A 15,012-nucleotide genomic window follows, 5' to 3' on the forward strand; every position below is an offset into this window, starting at 1 on the left:
CCTCTCCTCGGTCGCTATCACCTCTTTTCGACCAAACTCCTGCCCGCCCATGGCACACTCCACGAGCGATTGCCTCTTCGTGCCATGTTAGACGTATTCCGTATCCACAGGGGCTGTTATTACGCGCGCACCGGTGACAAATAGGATGGGTTTCTGCAAAATTAGGTCAGGAATGTGGGTCAAGCAGACTCATGGTAACTCGAATGAACAATACCATCGCACTTGATCCGTCGCGATCGGCAAGTCCAGCACCCAGTCCTTGCTCTTGTTATGGCAGCCATCTGTGGGTTTTATTGAGTAAGAGTATGGACAAAAACCTTGAAATTGGAGTCAGAGGTCTAGTGTACAAAGCGACTCAAGCGAGGCCCAAAGAAGATAAGCCGGTGGATTTATTTGCGGGGAAGATAAGATAAGTATAGAGGCGGATAAGGCCTTATACTCATGAGACGGAGCCTTATCCCAACAAAAATATTAAGTTTCCTAAATTCAAGATTATAGACGTATACTGTTATCAAGCGCTTTTTAAATTCAATGCCTACAGAAGCAATCGGTCGAAGTCAACCGATTCGTCTATTTTCCGTGCGCTCATTAATCTCCTTCAGCATGTAGGTCATTGGGGTATCTCAGCAGTCTCGCCTCTATACTACGTCTGATTGTAAAATCTGGCACGGGCTTTAATAGAGGCTCCAAGGCTGAAGTTACTGTATTACAAGTATGGTGATTGATGCCGGCTGAGAAAAAGGCAAAAATTGGGAGTTTTCCCGATGATCGCTAGTATAAGCCCCCGTAGATAGGATTTGGATGCCATGAGCCAGCGGGAAAGTTATATCTAGCTCAAAAGTATCATCATCTTATTCTTTTTCTTTTCAAATCGAAGACAATCGATATCAATTCCACGTTTTTCAAATTATTCCTACAAGATCATAACCAAACCATAGATGAATGTAGTAGTTAGCATGCGATGGAACTATGTAAAAATGATCATGGTTAGCGAGCTTACAGGGCTGATAAGGTCATGATGTTGACGCGTTTGGGGGCTAATATGGAAATCTGTCCAATTGATTTGCTTAGCGTATCCTAGTGAATTCTGGGATGACGCAATGGGTCATGACTGTATCTACATCCATGTATCAAGCATGTACAAGCATCGTTCAGCGTGGCTTGATCCGCTATATGGCTTTCTGTACCAATAAGATCCATTCTGAGTTGCATGGTTGTTGCTCTTTGGAAAATTTGGGGTCGGAGGTGGGAAAGCTCCAGCTATAAGGGATGTCCGCTCCCCAGTGAAACAAAGAAACCAATCTTACTGACGTTTTAATTTTTCTCTCCGACATTCTCTCTCTGTCAGATCAATCTTCGCTTTTTTTCTTGATGCCATCATGGAGTCTTTTAAAAGAACTTTGACTCAGTTCTTTCCCGGAAAGGCTACCCTCACTGCTGCCTCTCTCCCGCTGCAAGCGGGTCGGGTAGTGATGATCACCGGCAGCACAGCGGGTATAGGACTTGCGCTCACGCGAATTTATTATGATGCCGGAGCCATAGTTTATATGGCAGCTCGTAATGAGGCGAAAGCCCAAACTGCCATCCAAGACATCACGACTAACAGCACATCTAAGACCCCTGGCACAATCAAGTTTCTTGCGATCGACCTCTCTGATCTGAGTACAATCAAACCTTTTATCACTGCATTTCTATCACAGGAGTCGCGACTTGATATTCTTCATAATAATGCCGGGGTTGCTTGTGTTCAATTGTCGCAGCGTACAGCCCAGGGCTTGGAGCCGCAAGTAGGCACCAACTGTGTGGGCCCTTATCTCCTTACCTCACTTCTATACGACATTTTGGTCCAGACAGCGGCCGCGGCAGATACTACTCCCAATAGTGTACGGGTTGTCTGGACCAGTAGTCTCCTGGTCGATACCTCAGCACCACCAGAAGGCGTTCCACCGGAAGAGCTTGAGAACCCCACTGAGGATTTTCTTCGAAACTACACAATCAGCAAAACTGGAAACTGGTTCCTTGCTGATCGCTTTGCAAAACGATTTGATACTGCAGCTGAGGACAATACTGCAGCTAAAGGCAAAAAGGGAGTTGTCAGCATTACTGCAAACCCAGCAACAGCACAAACAGGCATATACGAGGGGGCTTCAAAGCTCTCGATACTTTTGATGAAGCCTTTTTTCGCTAGTGTTTTAAATGGTGCTCATACCGTGCTGTGGGCTGCGTGTAGCAAGGATATAACGGACCAAGATGGCGGACGCTATGTGATCCCATTCGGGAGGTGGCACCCAAACCCGAGAAGAGATTTGTTGGATGCGATGTCTGGGAAGAATGGCACAAACTTTGCAAAGGGACTAGAGGATTGGATTGAGAAGATTGTACTTGCGTATCGATGAATTCTAACAGGTGTATGGCCGCGAATTTGAAGCCATGTATTGGAGAACAGTACTGAGCTATCAGAGGGCTAGGTAGCTAATTTGGTAACATCAGTTTCTATGTGGGGCTTCAACATCATCGAACCCCTGGAGTATGATAGATTTTCTTCCAGATCTCTCACGATCGCTAGATATTTTCCAAACCACAGCCTGCTTTCGTGTAGACTCGCCCAAGTTTTGTAGTAATTTTGATCTCAACCAGCTGTTTGCTCCCTCTACAATGCTAGCTTCTTGGTCGGTTAACTTATTGCAGTCGTTCTTAGGCGAGGCATATACTTGGCACGATGGATCGTCTAAGAAAAAGCCGACGAAGTTAGTGGACTACTAGCTGTCTTTACCTTCGCTGCGTAGTTCCCTGAAAGGCTGAAAATTTCTTGGAAAACTTGAAGGTGACCGTAAGGTTCAAGTTCCCCAGTACCTGCATATCGTATTTCACCAGTTAGATCATAAGTACCTCTAATAACCCTCCAAATTCAAAGACCCGGTCCTGTTTTTTCCGGATGAAGCGATTTGGTATCTCAATGGGGCTGGGATAATTCTGAGCGTCGTATCTACGTTGGGATGACTGGGTGATACAAATCTTGAGTCCGTCCCAGATGATTCATGAGTTCACCCAATTTATGGAGGGACGGGCTTCTTGATCAAGTGACGCAAACTACGAGAAGTTGCAACGATGGTCCACGGTGTTGTCCAAATAAAGTAGAGGCACTGAGGTTGGAGTCGTGATGACCGAAAGACATTTCCAGCCAGTAGGATCTTAGCAGTCGTCCATATATGTCTATAAGTATGTGAAGGGTTGAAAAGGAAAAGAGGCTTCAGCTGTATATTGAGTGCAAAGATACTATGAAAGACTTGTACGAATTCAAATACGAATTTTAATATATTATCAAGTGGGGTGGAGAAAGCCGCCAGGAAATTTGCGGGAAAACGTATATGGCCTATACTAGTAGTGAAATTCCAGACTCTTATACATGCATGTATTAGTAGTACCATGATCTAGGTAATTACAATCTAAAACTACTAGTAGACTTTAAAAATTAATCAAAATTGAGTCATGTCAGTATTTTGCAACTATGCGTCCCTCTAATTGCCATTTAACTAATCAAATCACCCTCATCAGTGAATGTAGCTCCACTAACGCCCTCCAAATTTCGTCTTCGATTCTCCAAAAACATTCGCCCGCTCTCATATAAGCTGAGGTACAGGCTCATGGAGACGGCAGTCCACCCAGATCGAATCGCGCCACCCTTAAACAAGCCTTTTGCTCCCTCTTCTCGGAATATTTCCCTTCCAAGAGCCAATGTACCCTTTTTATATGTCTTATTCTTGGACCCACGATTACCCTCTTCAATATCATCCGTAGCAGAAAGCATGACTCTTGTCTTAACAACATCAATCGGCGTGGTAACAAAAGAAGATACAATACCCGAAGCAGCCGCCGAAAGACCCGTCAGGCCAGCTCGTTCAATAAGTGCTTCTCTTTGTGTAGATCCAAATGAGGGCGCCAACGGCTCTCGATGAGGATGTCTTCGTTTGCGCCGCCAAGCAATCATATGGGAGCGGATATACTCGAACAAGGGAAACTGAAGACCTGTAAATGGGAGATTTCGACCTACCAGCGCGGTATAGCCGCTCCACAGACGCCAAGGGTGAGATTTGAATTTAGAAAGAACGTGACGCATGGCGTTATTTTTGTAGAACCCGCCTGTCTGTGATTTATTTACCATCTGCGCATTTTGTTTCAGCACCTCAGCAGGTGTGAGCATAAGACATGACACCATTTCGCCGGATGAAGAGGCAATGGCATGAATTATTGGTGTCGGGAGAGAATGAGTAAATGGAAGGCTAATTGTGGACCGAGATGTGTGAGCTAGGGGTCCATGACGATCGGGGTTGGTGGAAGAATTATAGAATGCATATTTGACAGCTTCATATGTTGTGAAAAAAGCCCCGGCTACGTTTGATATTGTTAGTATTCATCTATCGGGTGTTGAATGTATCGCTGCATATGATATACTATATGCAATATTAGGATAATTTTGCTAGGAACTCACAAGATGGTATTGTGGAAAATACAACGCTCCAGACACCTTGATATAATCCTTTGAACAGTACGTTGCGTTTAACGGCACCTGTTCGAGCATTCTTAAATACGCGTTCATAATTCGGTGATTGAATGCGGGTTTTCAAGGTGTCGAAGGGGTAGACAATAAAGTCAACGACAACTGCTGCGAATGCACCAGCCTATATATAAGATTTATGTCAGAAAAATTCAAGGATCGAGCGGACCAATTTGTGATATGAATCACATTGTTTAGGACATAAACGGATCTTTGGGTGGATACAGGCCTGCAGGATACAGATCGGGGTGGGTACTTACTATCCATATGTCCGTATGGCTATTATACATGTGTTGAATGAATACAGGTGAATGGCTAAGTATCAGGAAAAAAGAAAAAGCATTGAAAAAGACCTATCCAAATATTTAGGCTTCCTCTGCTGCCCTGTTCTTTAACCTATTCAAACTTGAAGACCGATGAAGTCATGTATGTATCACGTGACATGCCAGACCCTACAACCTTGGATACAGTAGATTAGGGCTAGATGACTTGTCAATGCTGCTGATAACTGGAGCTCCAGAGTTCTGGGTTGGAGATCTACAAAGCATGAAGGTGAATCTTTCATGATAGCGCGTAAATAAATATTTCATGTCTAGAAAAAAGTCATTGTTTTCTATGAACGGGTCTGAGTCCATGTATGTCTCAAATAATTAGACAAGAAAGACTCAACGTCGTCACGGATACATAATAAGAAAAGAGGAAGTCGTATAAACATCCAGAGAACATTTTCCCTCCCTACGCCGTAATAAGGTCATGCAATCCAAAAGCCTCAGGTCCACACACATCTATTTCGCAGTCTCACCGGGCAGCAAGTTACCCTTGACAGCGAACATCTTGCCAGTAGTCGAGGAAACAAAGCTGTCAACCTGGCGCGAGAACTGCTCGACCTGGCGGGTGTTGAGCATGCTCTCCAGCCGGCTGGGCTCGGCGGGGAGCTTGAACAGACGCTGCCACTCGTCCTCGGGGAGAAGAGGCTGCTTGAGGGTGGCGCGGGTGGCGTTCTCCTGGGCGCGCTTCTGCTTCCAGTTGTTGATCTTCTGCTGCTCACGGCCCAGAACACGCTGGTAGTACTGGTAGTTGTTGACCTCGGTGTTGTGGGTCTCGATGCTGTCCAGCAAGAGATCGCAGTTCTTCTCGAGGAATGGGTCGATGCTCAGGGACAGGTTGTCAAGGTTGGGGGTGAGAGTGGAGGATTGGGAGAATGGGCTGGCCTCGAGGGCGGCCAGAGAGGCGGGAAGTTCGGTGGGACCAGAGTTGCTGGGGGTCTGCAGCTGGTGGATGAAGGAAGTAATCAGGTGCGAGTTGTGGATCTCAACGGGGAGCTCGTCGAAGATGTCTTGGTAGCGAAGGTTGGACTTTTGCAGCCTGGAAAGTTGTTAGTACGATATTGACTCAACGCATAAATGATTTGGGTTGTATTCGCAAGCATAAAATTTCAAGCAAAGGTAACATACTCCTCTGAGTTGAACTTGTTCTCCTTGAACGCCTCAATGAACTTGGCGGAAAGACGGAAAGCACGCAGGCTGAGAGCACCCTGGGCGCTACGGCTGACGTCGTGAACAAAGGCGACTGTGCGCTCGTTCAACTCCTTCTGGTAGTAAAATTGGTTCTCAATCACGTTCATGTTGACAAAGTTGCCCATGTTGGCGCTGGTGTACCATCCGACATTGTTGGCGTCAACGTTGACCTCACGGATCATGCGAATCATCTCGGCCTGGTAAGCAACGTTTCCCTTGGCGCGGGGAGCAGCGGCAGCCGGGTTGGGCGCGGCGTTGTCGAAGTGCGACTCGGTGGGCATCTCAACCACGGGGAAAGGGAAAGAGTTGGTGAGTTCGAGGGTGTTGTCGATATCCATACCAACAAGGAAGCCAGTCGCGGTTGTAGGGAAGGTCTGGTTGCAGTGCTTGATGATTTTCATCACCACCTAAAACATCGGGCATGAGTATTTCTTGTTGGCGAGGCCGGGACAGATTTTCAAGAATTGGAGGGGATCGTACCAGAGCCTCGACCTTGACGGCCACGAGGGGGCTTTGTGCTCTATAGTCATATCATTAGTTTGATTATCGCAGTGAGACCTTCAATCATACGTACTCGGCCATATTGAAAGTGGTTGCACCGGGAAGGAGAGTGGGTTAAGTCTCTTTGATGGGGAAGATCAGTTTGTGTGAGAACAATTCAGACGGGTGGTCCTAATTTGGTTTAGCGTCGTACGGTAAGTCTGTATTAGATTACACAATATCCCACTCAACAGCGGGATACATGAGGGGTATTACCGTATTATAACACCCGCTGTACCTCGCCGCAACTCCGCATTGTCCTTCCAAATGTTCCAAGGCTTTATAGTTTCCCCATCAAGACTTCGAGGCCGTAACACTGCGTGCTACCTCGGTCAATTCGAATGATTTTTGAGAACTATATTCCATTTAGTATCTTAGCATCAATCAGTATATTTGAACGATCTTCATATTTCACCTTCAAAATAAACTGTCTGCTCAGCACCTGAAAGACCCTTAGTCATACAAACACGGAGATTGACCCGCTTCCGTCCCGCGTCCTATCTATATCATTATCGGGCGCTCATTCATCGGCCTGTTCAAGTTTTTGCTCCCTCTTTGCTCTAATCATTTGCGACATGGTCTTCCAGCAGCCGTCCCAGGCTGAGACAAGAACTGTAACCTACAATAGATCGCACTCCCTCCAAACTATATCCGTCACACCACTCGACACCCACCGAGATGGCTACTGGGTGATGTACCACAACCCCGCCTGAGCTCCCTCAACAGCTCCTAAAGCCCAACGGAAGGCCTCAAACTAACCCTTAAATGCTGTGAATTAGCTATATACACGGCGGTGCATGGCGGGACCCAACCATCACAGCGGAATCTTTCGACAAGACTGCCAAAATCCTTCGCAACAACCCCGGACTTCCAATTTCTGGCATCGCTTCGATCTCGTACCGACTAAGCGCACATCCAGACTACCCAGAAAACGAACGGACAACCCCCGTAGCGGAATATCGTAATGCGAAACACCCTGATCACATCCGCGATGTCGAAGCCGCACTCGCATTCCTGCAGAATACCTACGCTTTTGGACCTCGCTATATCCTCGTCGGGCACAGCTGCGGCGCTACACTAGCTTTCCAAGCAGTGATGGGGACTGTGGCAGACCATCGCGAACTGGCATTTAGTGGTGGTGCGGGTGATGATGGTCAGGGTGCAGAGCTGGTTTCTATGTCCCCAGGACCATTACCACCGAAATTGTCAGCTCAGCCGGTTGCTATAGTCGGCGTCGCAGGTATATATGATTTGAGACGTCTGCAGGATACACACCGAGATATTTCAGCGTACAGAGAGTTTATTGAAGGGGCATTTGGGCCTGATGTCATGCTTTGGGATGGTGTGTCGCCCGCACAGATGATTGGGTCGCGTGGGCTGGAGGGTGGTTGGAAGAATGGGCGATTGGTTGTATTGGCGCATTCGAAGAATGATGGACTTGTAGACTGGGGCCAGGTAGATGAGATGAGGGAGGCACTGCGAGGCTGGGAAGAGGCGCAAGCTGAAATACCCCTGCGAGAATTGTCGAGTCGTGATAGACGAGTTCAAGTATTGCCGCTCGAGGGTCCGCACGATGATGCATGGATTCATGGCGATGAGCTGGCTAGGGCAGTCGAATATGCCTTTATAGAACTACAGCAAATGGGCCTGGCGCCTGAACCCGAAGCCATCAATGGCTCCAGTCCACGGCGATTACGTAGTCATTAAGCTACATAGTACATTTACCAAGTTGTTTATAATCATTTTGAATTTGAATGAAGGTATTGAGAGGATTGATCTCCTTGATTTCGGTTCTCTCAGAGCACAGATAGGGGAATTGTTGTAGATACAATCGGAGATCGGCCACGCAGATAAGATAACGCCATTATTCGTAAAAGCATATCACGGAAGGTCAAATCCTACGAGATCCCTCGTTACGCCGAAATTGCCAGTATAAAATCCAGTGTATTGCGCATTTAATTGCCAAGATCCATGCGACCGGACGCCGCATCTCCGGCGACTTTCTCGGTTCGTACTTCGGAAGCCCCTTCGTCAAATTCAACATCGTCTTCACTCTCACTTTCTTCGATAAACCTGTAGGCCATATCAAATTCACCAAGGCGGTAGTGGAGCTCATCACGTTGGTTATCTTGCCAACGTGCCAGGGCAGCAGCGGCGTGCACCTTGAAGCCGTAGATACGAGGCTCATAGCGGCGCAGGCTCTTTTCAGGGTTCAAAGCGGGGTAGACTTGGAAGAGGATAGAGTGGAAGGAGGTGCCAAAGTAAGCACCATCGATTGAAGCATGGCGGGAAGATTTGGGGTTGTAAATGTCCTCGCACTTAGGGCAGTAGAGTTTGACAGTTGTCATGTTGGGAAGGTCGGCCTGGCCCATGGGTAGAAGAGGATGTCCATCACAAATGACACGCGGACATTTGCCAAAATCGCACTTCTTGTATTTCTCAAGCTGTTTATGGGGATTAGCATATCTAATTCAAATCTAATCATCGGGGCCATTTCGAGGCATACCATTTTTGCTAGACCACGAGTAGTGACAATGTAGCGAGCGTGGACTAAGCCGTACAAATGACGGGCTGACTTCTCAATCTGCTCTCTCAGATCGTCATCAGCGTCAAGATCAAAGACGTCGGTCACAAGGTCGAGCGCATATTGATAGTATGGAACTTCAGTGTTTAAACCCGTCAGGTTAAATCGATCTGTCAAGTAGTCCTCGTCGATTTCACAGAAGTATTCATTCCCTCGGGACGAGACAAACTGGAAAGTAACCAAAAGCGTTAGCTTTATTCAACATGCAGAAAATATTGCCAATAAAATGGAAATCCCGAGTCGGATCGAAGCTGCTTCTTCATGCACAGATAAATCAAGTGACAAGATCGGGATCATAGCAGCACCCTTCGATTTGCCATATACCCAATATTCTCACAAGGCCTAACAAGACGATACGAGCATATTGACCGTGACAACCGCCTGCGGGGCAGAAAATATGTCGTATCGCAACTCAACGTAAAAAGCACCTACCCAGTCTCGCCAGTAACTGGTGTAGTCACTATCTGTTTCACTATTGAAATCCTCCATCATTTTGGCGGTGAATATGTCGTTTTCAGGATCCGTCTAGGATGCTTCCGCGGAGTCGAGGGGTAGGTAGGTGACAGCCACAGAGATTGGATGGATCAACCCCGGGGTGCTGTAACCCCACTACTTGTCTGGCTGCACAATGCAGGTACCGGGTACTCTCGAGAGTAAGGCTTCGCGGTCGAATCTCCGGGGGGACGAGGTGTTGTTGCTGTGGATGGTTGAAAGGCTGGTGGTCTTGTCGGTGGAATTGATCAAAGTGCGGGCTGGGCGGTGATGGTTACTGCCGATCGCGGTTTGCATCTTTCAATCTCCCTATGACCCTTAGTTAGTTATCATACCTCCCGTTTATGTCATTGTTTTCGTTTGTTTGACTTAACTACATGATTACATGATTATATGGCCGACAACTATATATTTCCTGCTGAATAGAGAAAGCATCGTGATCAATTACCCAAATTCTCTTCTTTTTCCTGCTATATACCGCCTACTGCAATAGTCTTTTACCAGTCTACATACCTCGCTTTCACCTTGACAGGTAGGACCTCTTAGCTGACTTATATTTAGGGCTAACGCTAGGATTCTTGATCTAGGCAGTGATACTGCTCAATATCCTGAAATTATCCAAGCCCGCCAAGAAGTCTTCCTCCTTTGTCATCTCTCTTCTTCGGGACATAACAATCAAGCATATCTTCCAGAGCACAGCTCTTAAACTCCTCATTATTATAGCTAAATATCTCATGATACGGATATGTGAAACATTGGGGCGTCTTCTTTACAAGCCTATATTATCTTGTGGGGTAAGAATAGCTGATGATCGACATACAGTCGATCCCATTCACTACTAGTGAGAATTTGGTATGTAACTAGGATCAGGACAGACGCTGCATATGTAGTTATATTCAGTCGAATATAGAGTCTAAAGGTAGATTCATAGACATGTTTGCCAACTATGTAGGCACTCTGGGCATATCTATATGTAGTAGAAGCTGCTGTGCGGAACCTAATCCAACTTACTAGAAGCCCCACACCGCCCTTGGCCCCCACACAAGAGACCACCCTCAAAGTTACAGGCTTTTCTTTTTCTTCGTTAAATCAACAAAATCTACTTCATGTTGCAATGGGCTCCAAGACACCTGAGCAGGAGAGTCAGAATGGCGGCAGTGCGTACAAATATAATTGGAAGCGAAGTATGGGAGTATGTTCACTTACAATCACGTAGATGACCCGTTCGACTCGACCTCTACCGCCGCTGGTGGAGAGCCACGAGGCGATCATCACTCCCGGGATGGAGACGGACCTATGGGTGACGAAGACGGTGATGATGAAGACGGTGACAGTCAGTCCCGGATTGTTACCGAGTCATTAACCCCTCAACCTCCAACAACAAGCGCACCAAAGAAGAAGAAAAAGAAGTCCAAGAAGAAGACAGCCACGAAGCAGTCTTCTCCTCCCCGGGTCCCGCTAACTAAGATCTTCCGCAATGATCAGTATCCAAGCGGTGAGATGCAGAGCTACGAGTCCGTGATCGACAACACGGCTCGCACTACTGCCGAGGAAGCTCGCCACGAAGCCCGACAGGCCGTCCAGGACAAAACCTGGCTGAACAACTATCGCAAGGCAGCTGAAATTCACCGTCAAGTTCGAAAATGGACTCAAGAGAACGTACGACCGGGTGAATCTCTCACAAAGGTTGCTGATGATATTGATGAGGGCGTAAGAGCCCTTCTTGATAACCCGGGACTCGAGACTGGAAGTTGCTTAGTATCTGGATTGGGGTTTCCAACGGGTCTTGCGATAAACAATTGCGTAGCACATTGGACACCCACTCCTGGGCAGAAGGACGTCATCCTGCAACAAAGCGATGTCATGAAGGTGGACTTTGGTGTTCACATCAATGGCTGGATCGTTGACAGTGCTTTTACTATGAGCTTCGATCCAACATATGACAACCTGCTTGCTGCAGTCAAGGATGCAACCAATACTGGCATCAAGGTAGGAGATATTTGGACGCTAATATTTGTGAACAAATGCTGATGTTGAATTAGAACGCTGGTGTCGATGTCCGTATCAGCGATATCAGTGCCGCAATTCAAGAGACCATGCAAAGCTACGAAGTAGAAATCAATGGTAAAACCTATCCGGTCAAACCAGTCCGTGACATCTCCGGTCACAATATCAAGCAATATCAGATTCACGGAGGGAAGTCGATTCCTTTCGTGAGAACTAAAACCCAGACCAAAATGGAAGAAGGCGAAGTCTTCGCCATCGAAACATTTGGATCTACGGGACGCGGTCATACGAGAGACGGTGTATGTTTAGCTTCCTTATTAAATGACTTACGGCAATACTGACTTATTCAGCTTGGCGTATATGGCTACGGCAAGAACTATGATGCCCCCAAGAAAGTGGTCACTCCTCTTGCCTCGGCTCGCTCTTTGTACAAGACCATCAACGACAACTTCGGCACAATTGTGTTCGCCCGTCGCTACCTCGAGCGCCTCGGCGTCGATCGCTATCTGGCTGGCGTGAGTAAACCTTTCTCGTAAAATTCGACGTCGCTAACTCTTTGACAGATGAACAGCCTTGTGTCTGCAGGAGTTGTCGATCGTTATCCGCCTCTGATGGATATCGAAGGCTCGTATTCTGCACAGTTCGAACACGTAAGTTTGCTTGCTTCACTTTCAATGCTTTAATTTTGATCTAACACTTTCTTTAGACCATTTTACTGGGAGAGTCGAGCAAGGAGGTTATCAGTCGTGGAGATGACTATTAAGGCTTGCAATTGCGCCACATTGCATCTCTGTTTCTTGATTTCCTCTAGATCTTAGGTCATCCAACATTACCTATAATCACAGGTTGTTTTTGATCTGCCTGTTCAACACGGCCGCTATTTGGCAAGGATTTTTAAGCAACGCTCAAGCTTACTTGAACATGTTCCAATTTTTTTTTTGCTCACCCAAATACACTCATTTGATACTCGACGAGAAATATCATAGCTATTTTGTCCCTTATGAAAGCCCATCGCTTATTACCGTAGACACTATGCTCCTCTAGATCTTCAGCTCCGAGATCTCAAGGGCCCCTGACCCATAAGCCCAGGCGGGTCGCAGTCTCGGCCAGCCTATCAGACCCTTTCATCGCTGTACTAGGTAGGGGTAACACAATCACGAAGATCTTCACGACTATTTGATTAGATCAAGCAAGCGCATGCAATATGTTTCGTATCTCGTACCTAGATCAAAATTTGAGAAGGATCTACGATCTAGATTCAGAAGCTAAAGATGATCAGGCCCAACCATCCGTAATCCTTGAAATCTATGCAGAACAAACAAACTTAATTAATTTCTGCAGAAACCAAATCGCTCAGCTGAGCTTTAATCCGGTACCTGATCACCAAGCCATGCGACCGTGCACTTGCCCCTGCTACTGGTGGAAAATGTACTTCACGGCTAAATTCCCAGGCATGCCCGAAACGCGGAGTGGGTAAACATAGCAAACCCCGACTAGCATTCCAAACTCGTCACTCCTAGACCCTTATTTGTGGGTCATGCGATGGAATTTCTAAAAGGAGGTTTAGGAGAGGGGTATCCCACTAATATGCGATGTGGCCTTTAGCGACTGCCTAGAATTGAGCCTAATATCAAGGTCTTAACAGCCACTTTCAATTGGAAACAACCCCTGTCGGAGCATCGTCCGCGTCAAAAATCGCAATATACAGTACCCCCGGAGAATAGACACAAAAGTATTAAATACAGCTCAAACATGCTCTGAATCAATCGCTATATACAGATACATCGCGAAATTGTCTATTTCAATATACGCCCGCTCATTATGGCGCGTCTTCTCGCCGCAACGGCTTGTATTATACACCTAGTCACAGCTCAGCAAATCGGGAAAATCCCAGAAATACACCCTAAGCTGCAAACATGGACATGTACTACGCTATCTGGCTGCCAGAAGCAAGATACCTCAGTTGTATTAGACGCACTCTCACACCCACTTCACGAAAAAGGCAACAGTGACATCTCATGTGGAAACTGGGATACAGGTCTCAACGAAACTCTCTGCTCTACGCAACAATCTTGTGCAGAGAATTGCGTTCTCGAGGGTACCGATTATTCTGCACATGGAGTTCAAACAAAAGGCGACAGTCTTATATTGCACCAATACCTGACGACCGATGGAACAGTTAGTTCCGTCAGCCCGCGGGTATATTTGCTCGATGAAACCGGGAAAAGCTACGATATGCTCCGATTACTCAACCAGGAGATCAGTTTTGATGCAGATGTATCCTCGCTTGTGTGCGGGATGAACGGGGCATTATATCTCGCTGAAATGCTAGAGTCTGGTGGACGGGGAAAGTTGAATCCTGCAGGTGCGCAGTATGGGACTGGATACTGTGATGCGCAATGCTCGGACGATCCGTGGATCAACGGTGTGGCGAATATTGATGGGAAGGGATCATGTTGTAGCGAGATGGATTTATGGGAAGCAAATGCGCGAGCGACTGCATTTACGCCGCATGCGTGCAATATCACGGGTGTGTATGAATGTGCTGGAGACCTCTGTGGAAGTGATGGGGTTTGTGATAAGTCGGGATGTGGATTTAATCCTTACGCGCTGGGAGACCATGACTATTATGGGTATAAGGATGTGGTAGATACAACGCGTCAATTTACTGTTGTGACGCAGTTCATCACAGATGACCATACTGCGCGAGGAACCTTGAGTGAGATTCGGCGCTTGTATGTGCAAAATGGCAAGGTGATTCAGAATGCAGTCGTTGATGTATCCGGGGTGGAGGTCGATTCATTGACAAATGATTATTGCTCGACGTCTGCGAGCTACTTTCAGAGTATGGGAGGCTTGAAGCAGATGGGCAAAGCGCTGGGTCGAGGAATGGTTCTGATCTTCAGTATTTGGAATGATTCGGGTGCCTTCATGAATTGGCTTGACAGTGGTAGTGCCGGACCATGCAACAGCACCGAGGGAAATCCTGCTCTGATCCAAGCCCAGCATCCGTCGACATCAGTGACATTTTCAAATATACGATGGGGAGATATTGGGTCAACATTTAGTGGGAAGCTATGAGTTTTCAAAGTCGTTTCATTGCCTAGCTACCTAACTATTCCTCACACACCATCTTTCAAACCCGAAATCTAAGCCACAAGATAACATAGTAAAGACCGTATACAGTTCGTGATATCATTAAACAATGATTTGCATAAAATCAATGTAACTCCTAGGTGCTTGCAATCCTCCTATCTTGAGAAATTGTTAGTAAAAGATAAGAATGAAAAATAACAAAGGTGACACATACCGAGATG

The 15,012-nt window shown here is 46.7% G+C and overlaps 7 protein-coding genes across 7 annotated transcripts; 4 read left to right on the forward strand and 3 right to left on the reverse strand.

The window, feature by feature from the left end:
- Positions 1-1,379: 1,379 nt before the first annotated feature.
- Positions 1,380-2,396, forward strand: N7478_006690 (short-chain dehydrogenase; the record flags this gene model as incomplete). Its single annotated transcript, XM_056922904.1, has 1 exon — positions 1,380-2,396. One exon carries the CDS (start codon positions 1,380-1,382, stop codon positions 2,394-2,396), a length of 1,017 nt encoding a protein of 338 aa, XP_056780941.1.
- A 1,133-nt stretch (positions 2,397-3,529) lies between these two features.
- N7478_006691 (putative mitochondrial carrier protein) lies at positions 3,530-4,845 on the reverse strand (the record flags this gene model as incomplete). Its single annotated transcript, XM_056922905.1, has 4 exons — positions 3,530-4,018; positions 4,052-4,389; positions 4,490-4,679; positions 4,816-4,845. The coding sequence occupies 4 exons, from the start codon at positions 4,843-4,845 to the stop codon at positions 3,530-3,532; spliced, it is 1,047 nt and encodes a 348-aa protein (XP_056780942.1).
- A 495-nt stretch (positions 4,846-5,340) lies between these two features.
- N7478_006692 (putative eukaryotic translation initiation factor 3 subunit EifCh) lies at positions 5,341-6,654 on the reverse strand (the record flags this gene model as incomplete). Its single annotated transcript, XM_056922906.1, has 4 exons — positions 5,341-5,920; positions 6,010-6,479; positions 6,553-6,592; positions 6,647-6,654. 4 exons carry the CDS (start codon positions 6,652-6,654, stop codon positions 5,341-5,343), a joined length of 1,098 nt encoding a protein of 365 aa, XP_056780943.1.
- Positions 6,655-7,187: 533 nt separating this feature from the next.
- On the forward strand, positions 7,188-8,319 carry N7478_006693 (arylformamidase; the record flags this gene model as incomplete). Its single annotated transcript, XM_056922907.1, has 2 exons — positions 7,188-7,306; positions 7,392-8,319. 2 exons carry the CDS (start codon positions 7,188-7,190, stop codon positions 8,317-8,319), a joined length of 1,047 nt encoding a protein of 348 aa, XP_056780944.1.
- Positions 8,320-8,567: 248 nt separating this feature from the next.
- Positions 8,568-9,688, reverse strand: N7478_006694 (casein kinase II subunit beta family protein; the record flags this gene model as incomplete). The annotated part of the gene is made up of 3 exons (XM_056922908.1): positions 8,568-9,056; positions 9,119-9,364; positions 9,629-9,688. The coding sequence occupies 3 exons, from the start codon at positions 9,686-9,688 to the stop codon at positions 8,568-8,570; spliced, it is 795 nt and encodes a 264-aa protein (XP_056780945.1).
- A 1,114-nt stretch (positions 9,689-10,802) lies between these two features.
- N7478_006695 (methionine aminopeptidase 2) lies at positions 10,803-12,458 on the forward strand (the record flags this gene model as incomplete). Its single annotated transcript, XM_056922909.1, has 6 exons — positions 10,803-10,845; positions 10,905-11,677; positions 11,731-11,994; positions 12,046-12,210; positions 12,259-12,345; positions 12,402-12,458. 6 exons carry the CDS (start codon positions 10,803-10,805, stop codon positions 12,456-12,458), a joined length of 1,389 nt encoding a protein of 462 aa, XP_056780946.1.
- A 1,058-nt stretch (positions 12,459-13,516) lies between these two features.
- Positions 13,517-14,776, forward strand: N7478_006696 (glycoside hydrolase family 7 protein; the record flags this gene model as incomplete). The annotated part of the gene is made up of 1 exon (XM_056922910.1): positions 13,517-14,776. The coding sequence occupies one exon, from the start codon at positions 13,517-13,519 to the stop codon at positions 14,774-14,776; it is 1,260 nt and encodes a 419-aa protein (XP_056780947.1).
- Between the last annotated feature and the right edge of the window lie 236 nt (positions 14,777-15,012).

The sequence above is a fragment of the Penicillium angulare genome (assembly GCF_028827245.1).
Source record: "Penicillium angulare strain IBT 27051 chromosome Unknown utg000004l_segment0_segment0, whole genome shotgun sequence".
NCBI classification, from domain to species: Eukaryota; Fungi; Ascomycota; class Eurotiomycetes; order Eurotiales; family Aspergillaceae; genus Penicillium; species Penicillium angulare.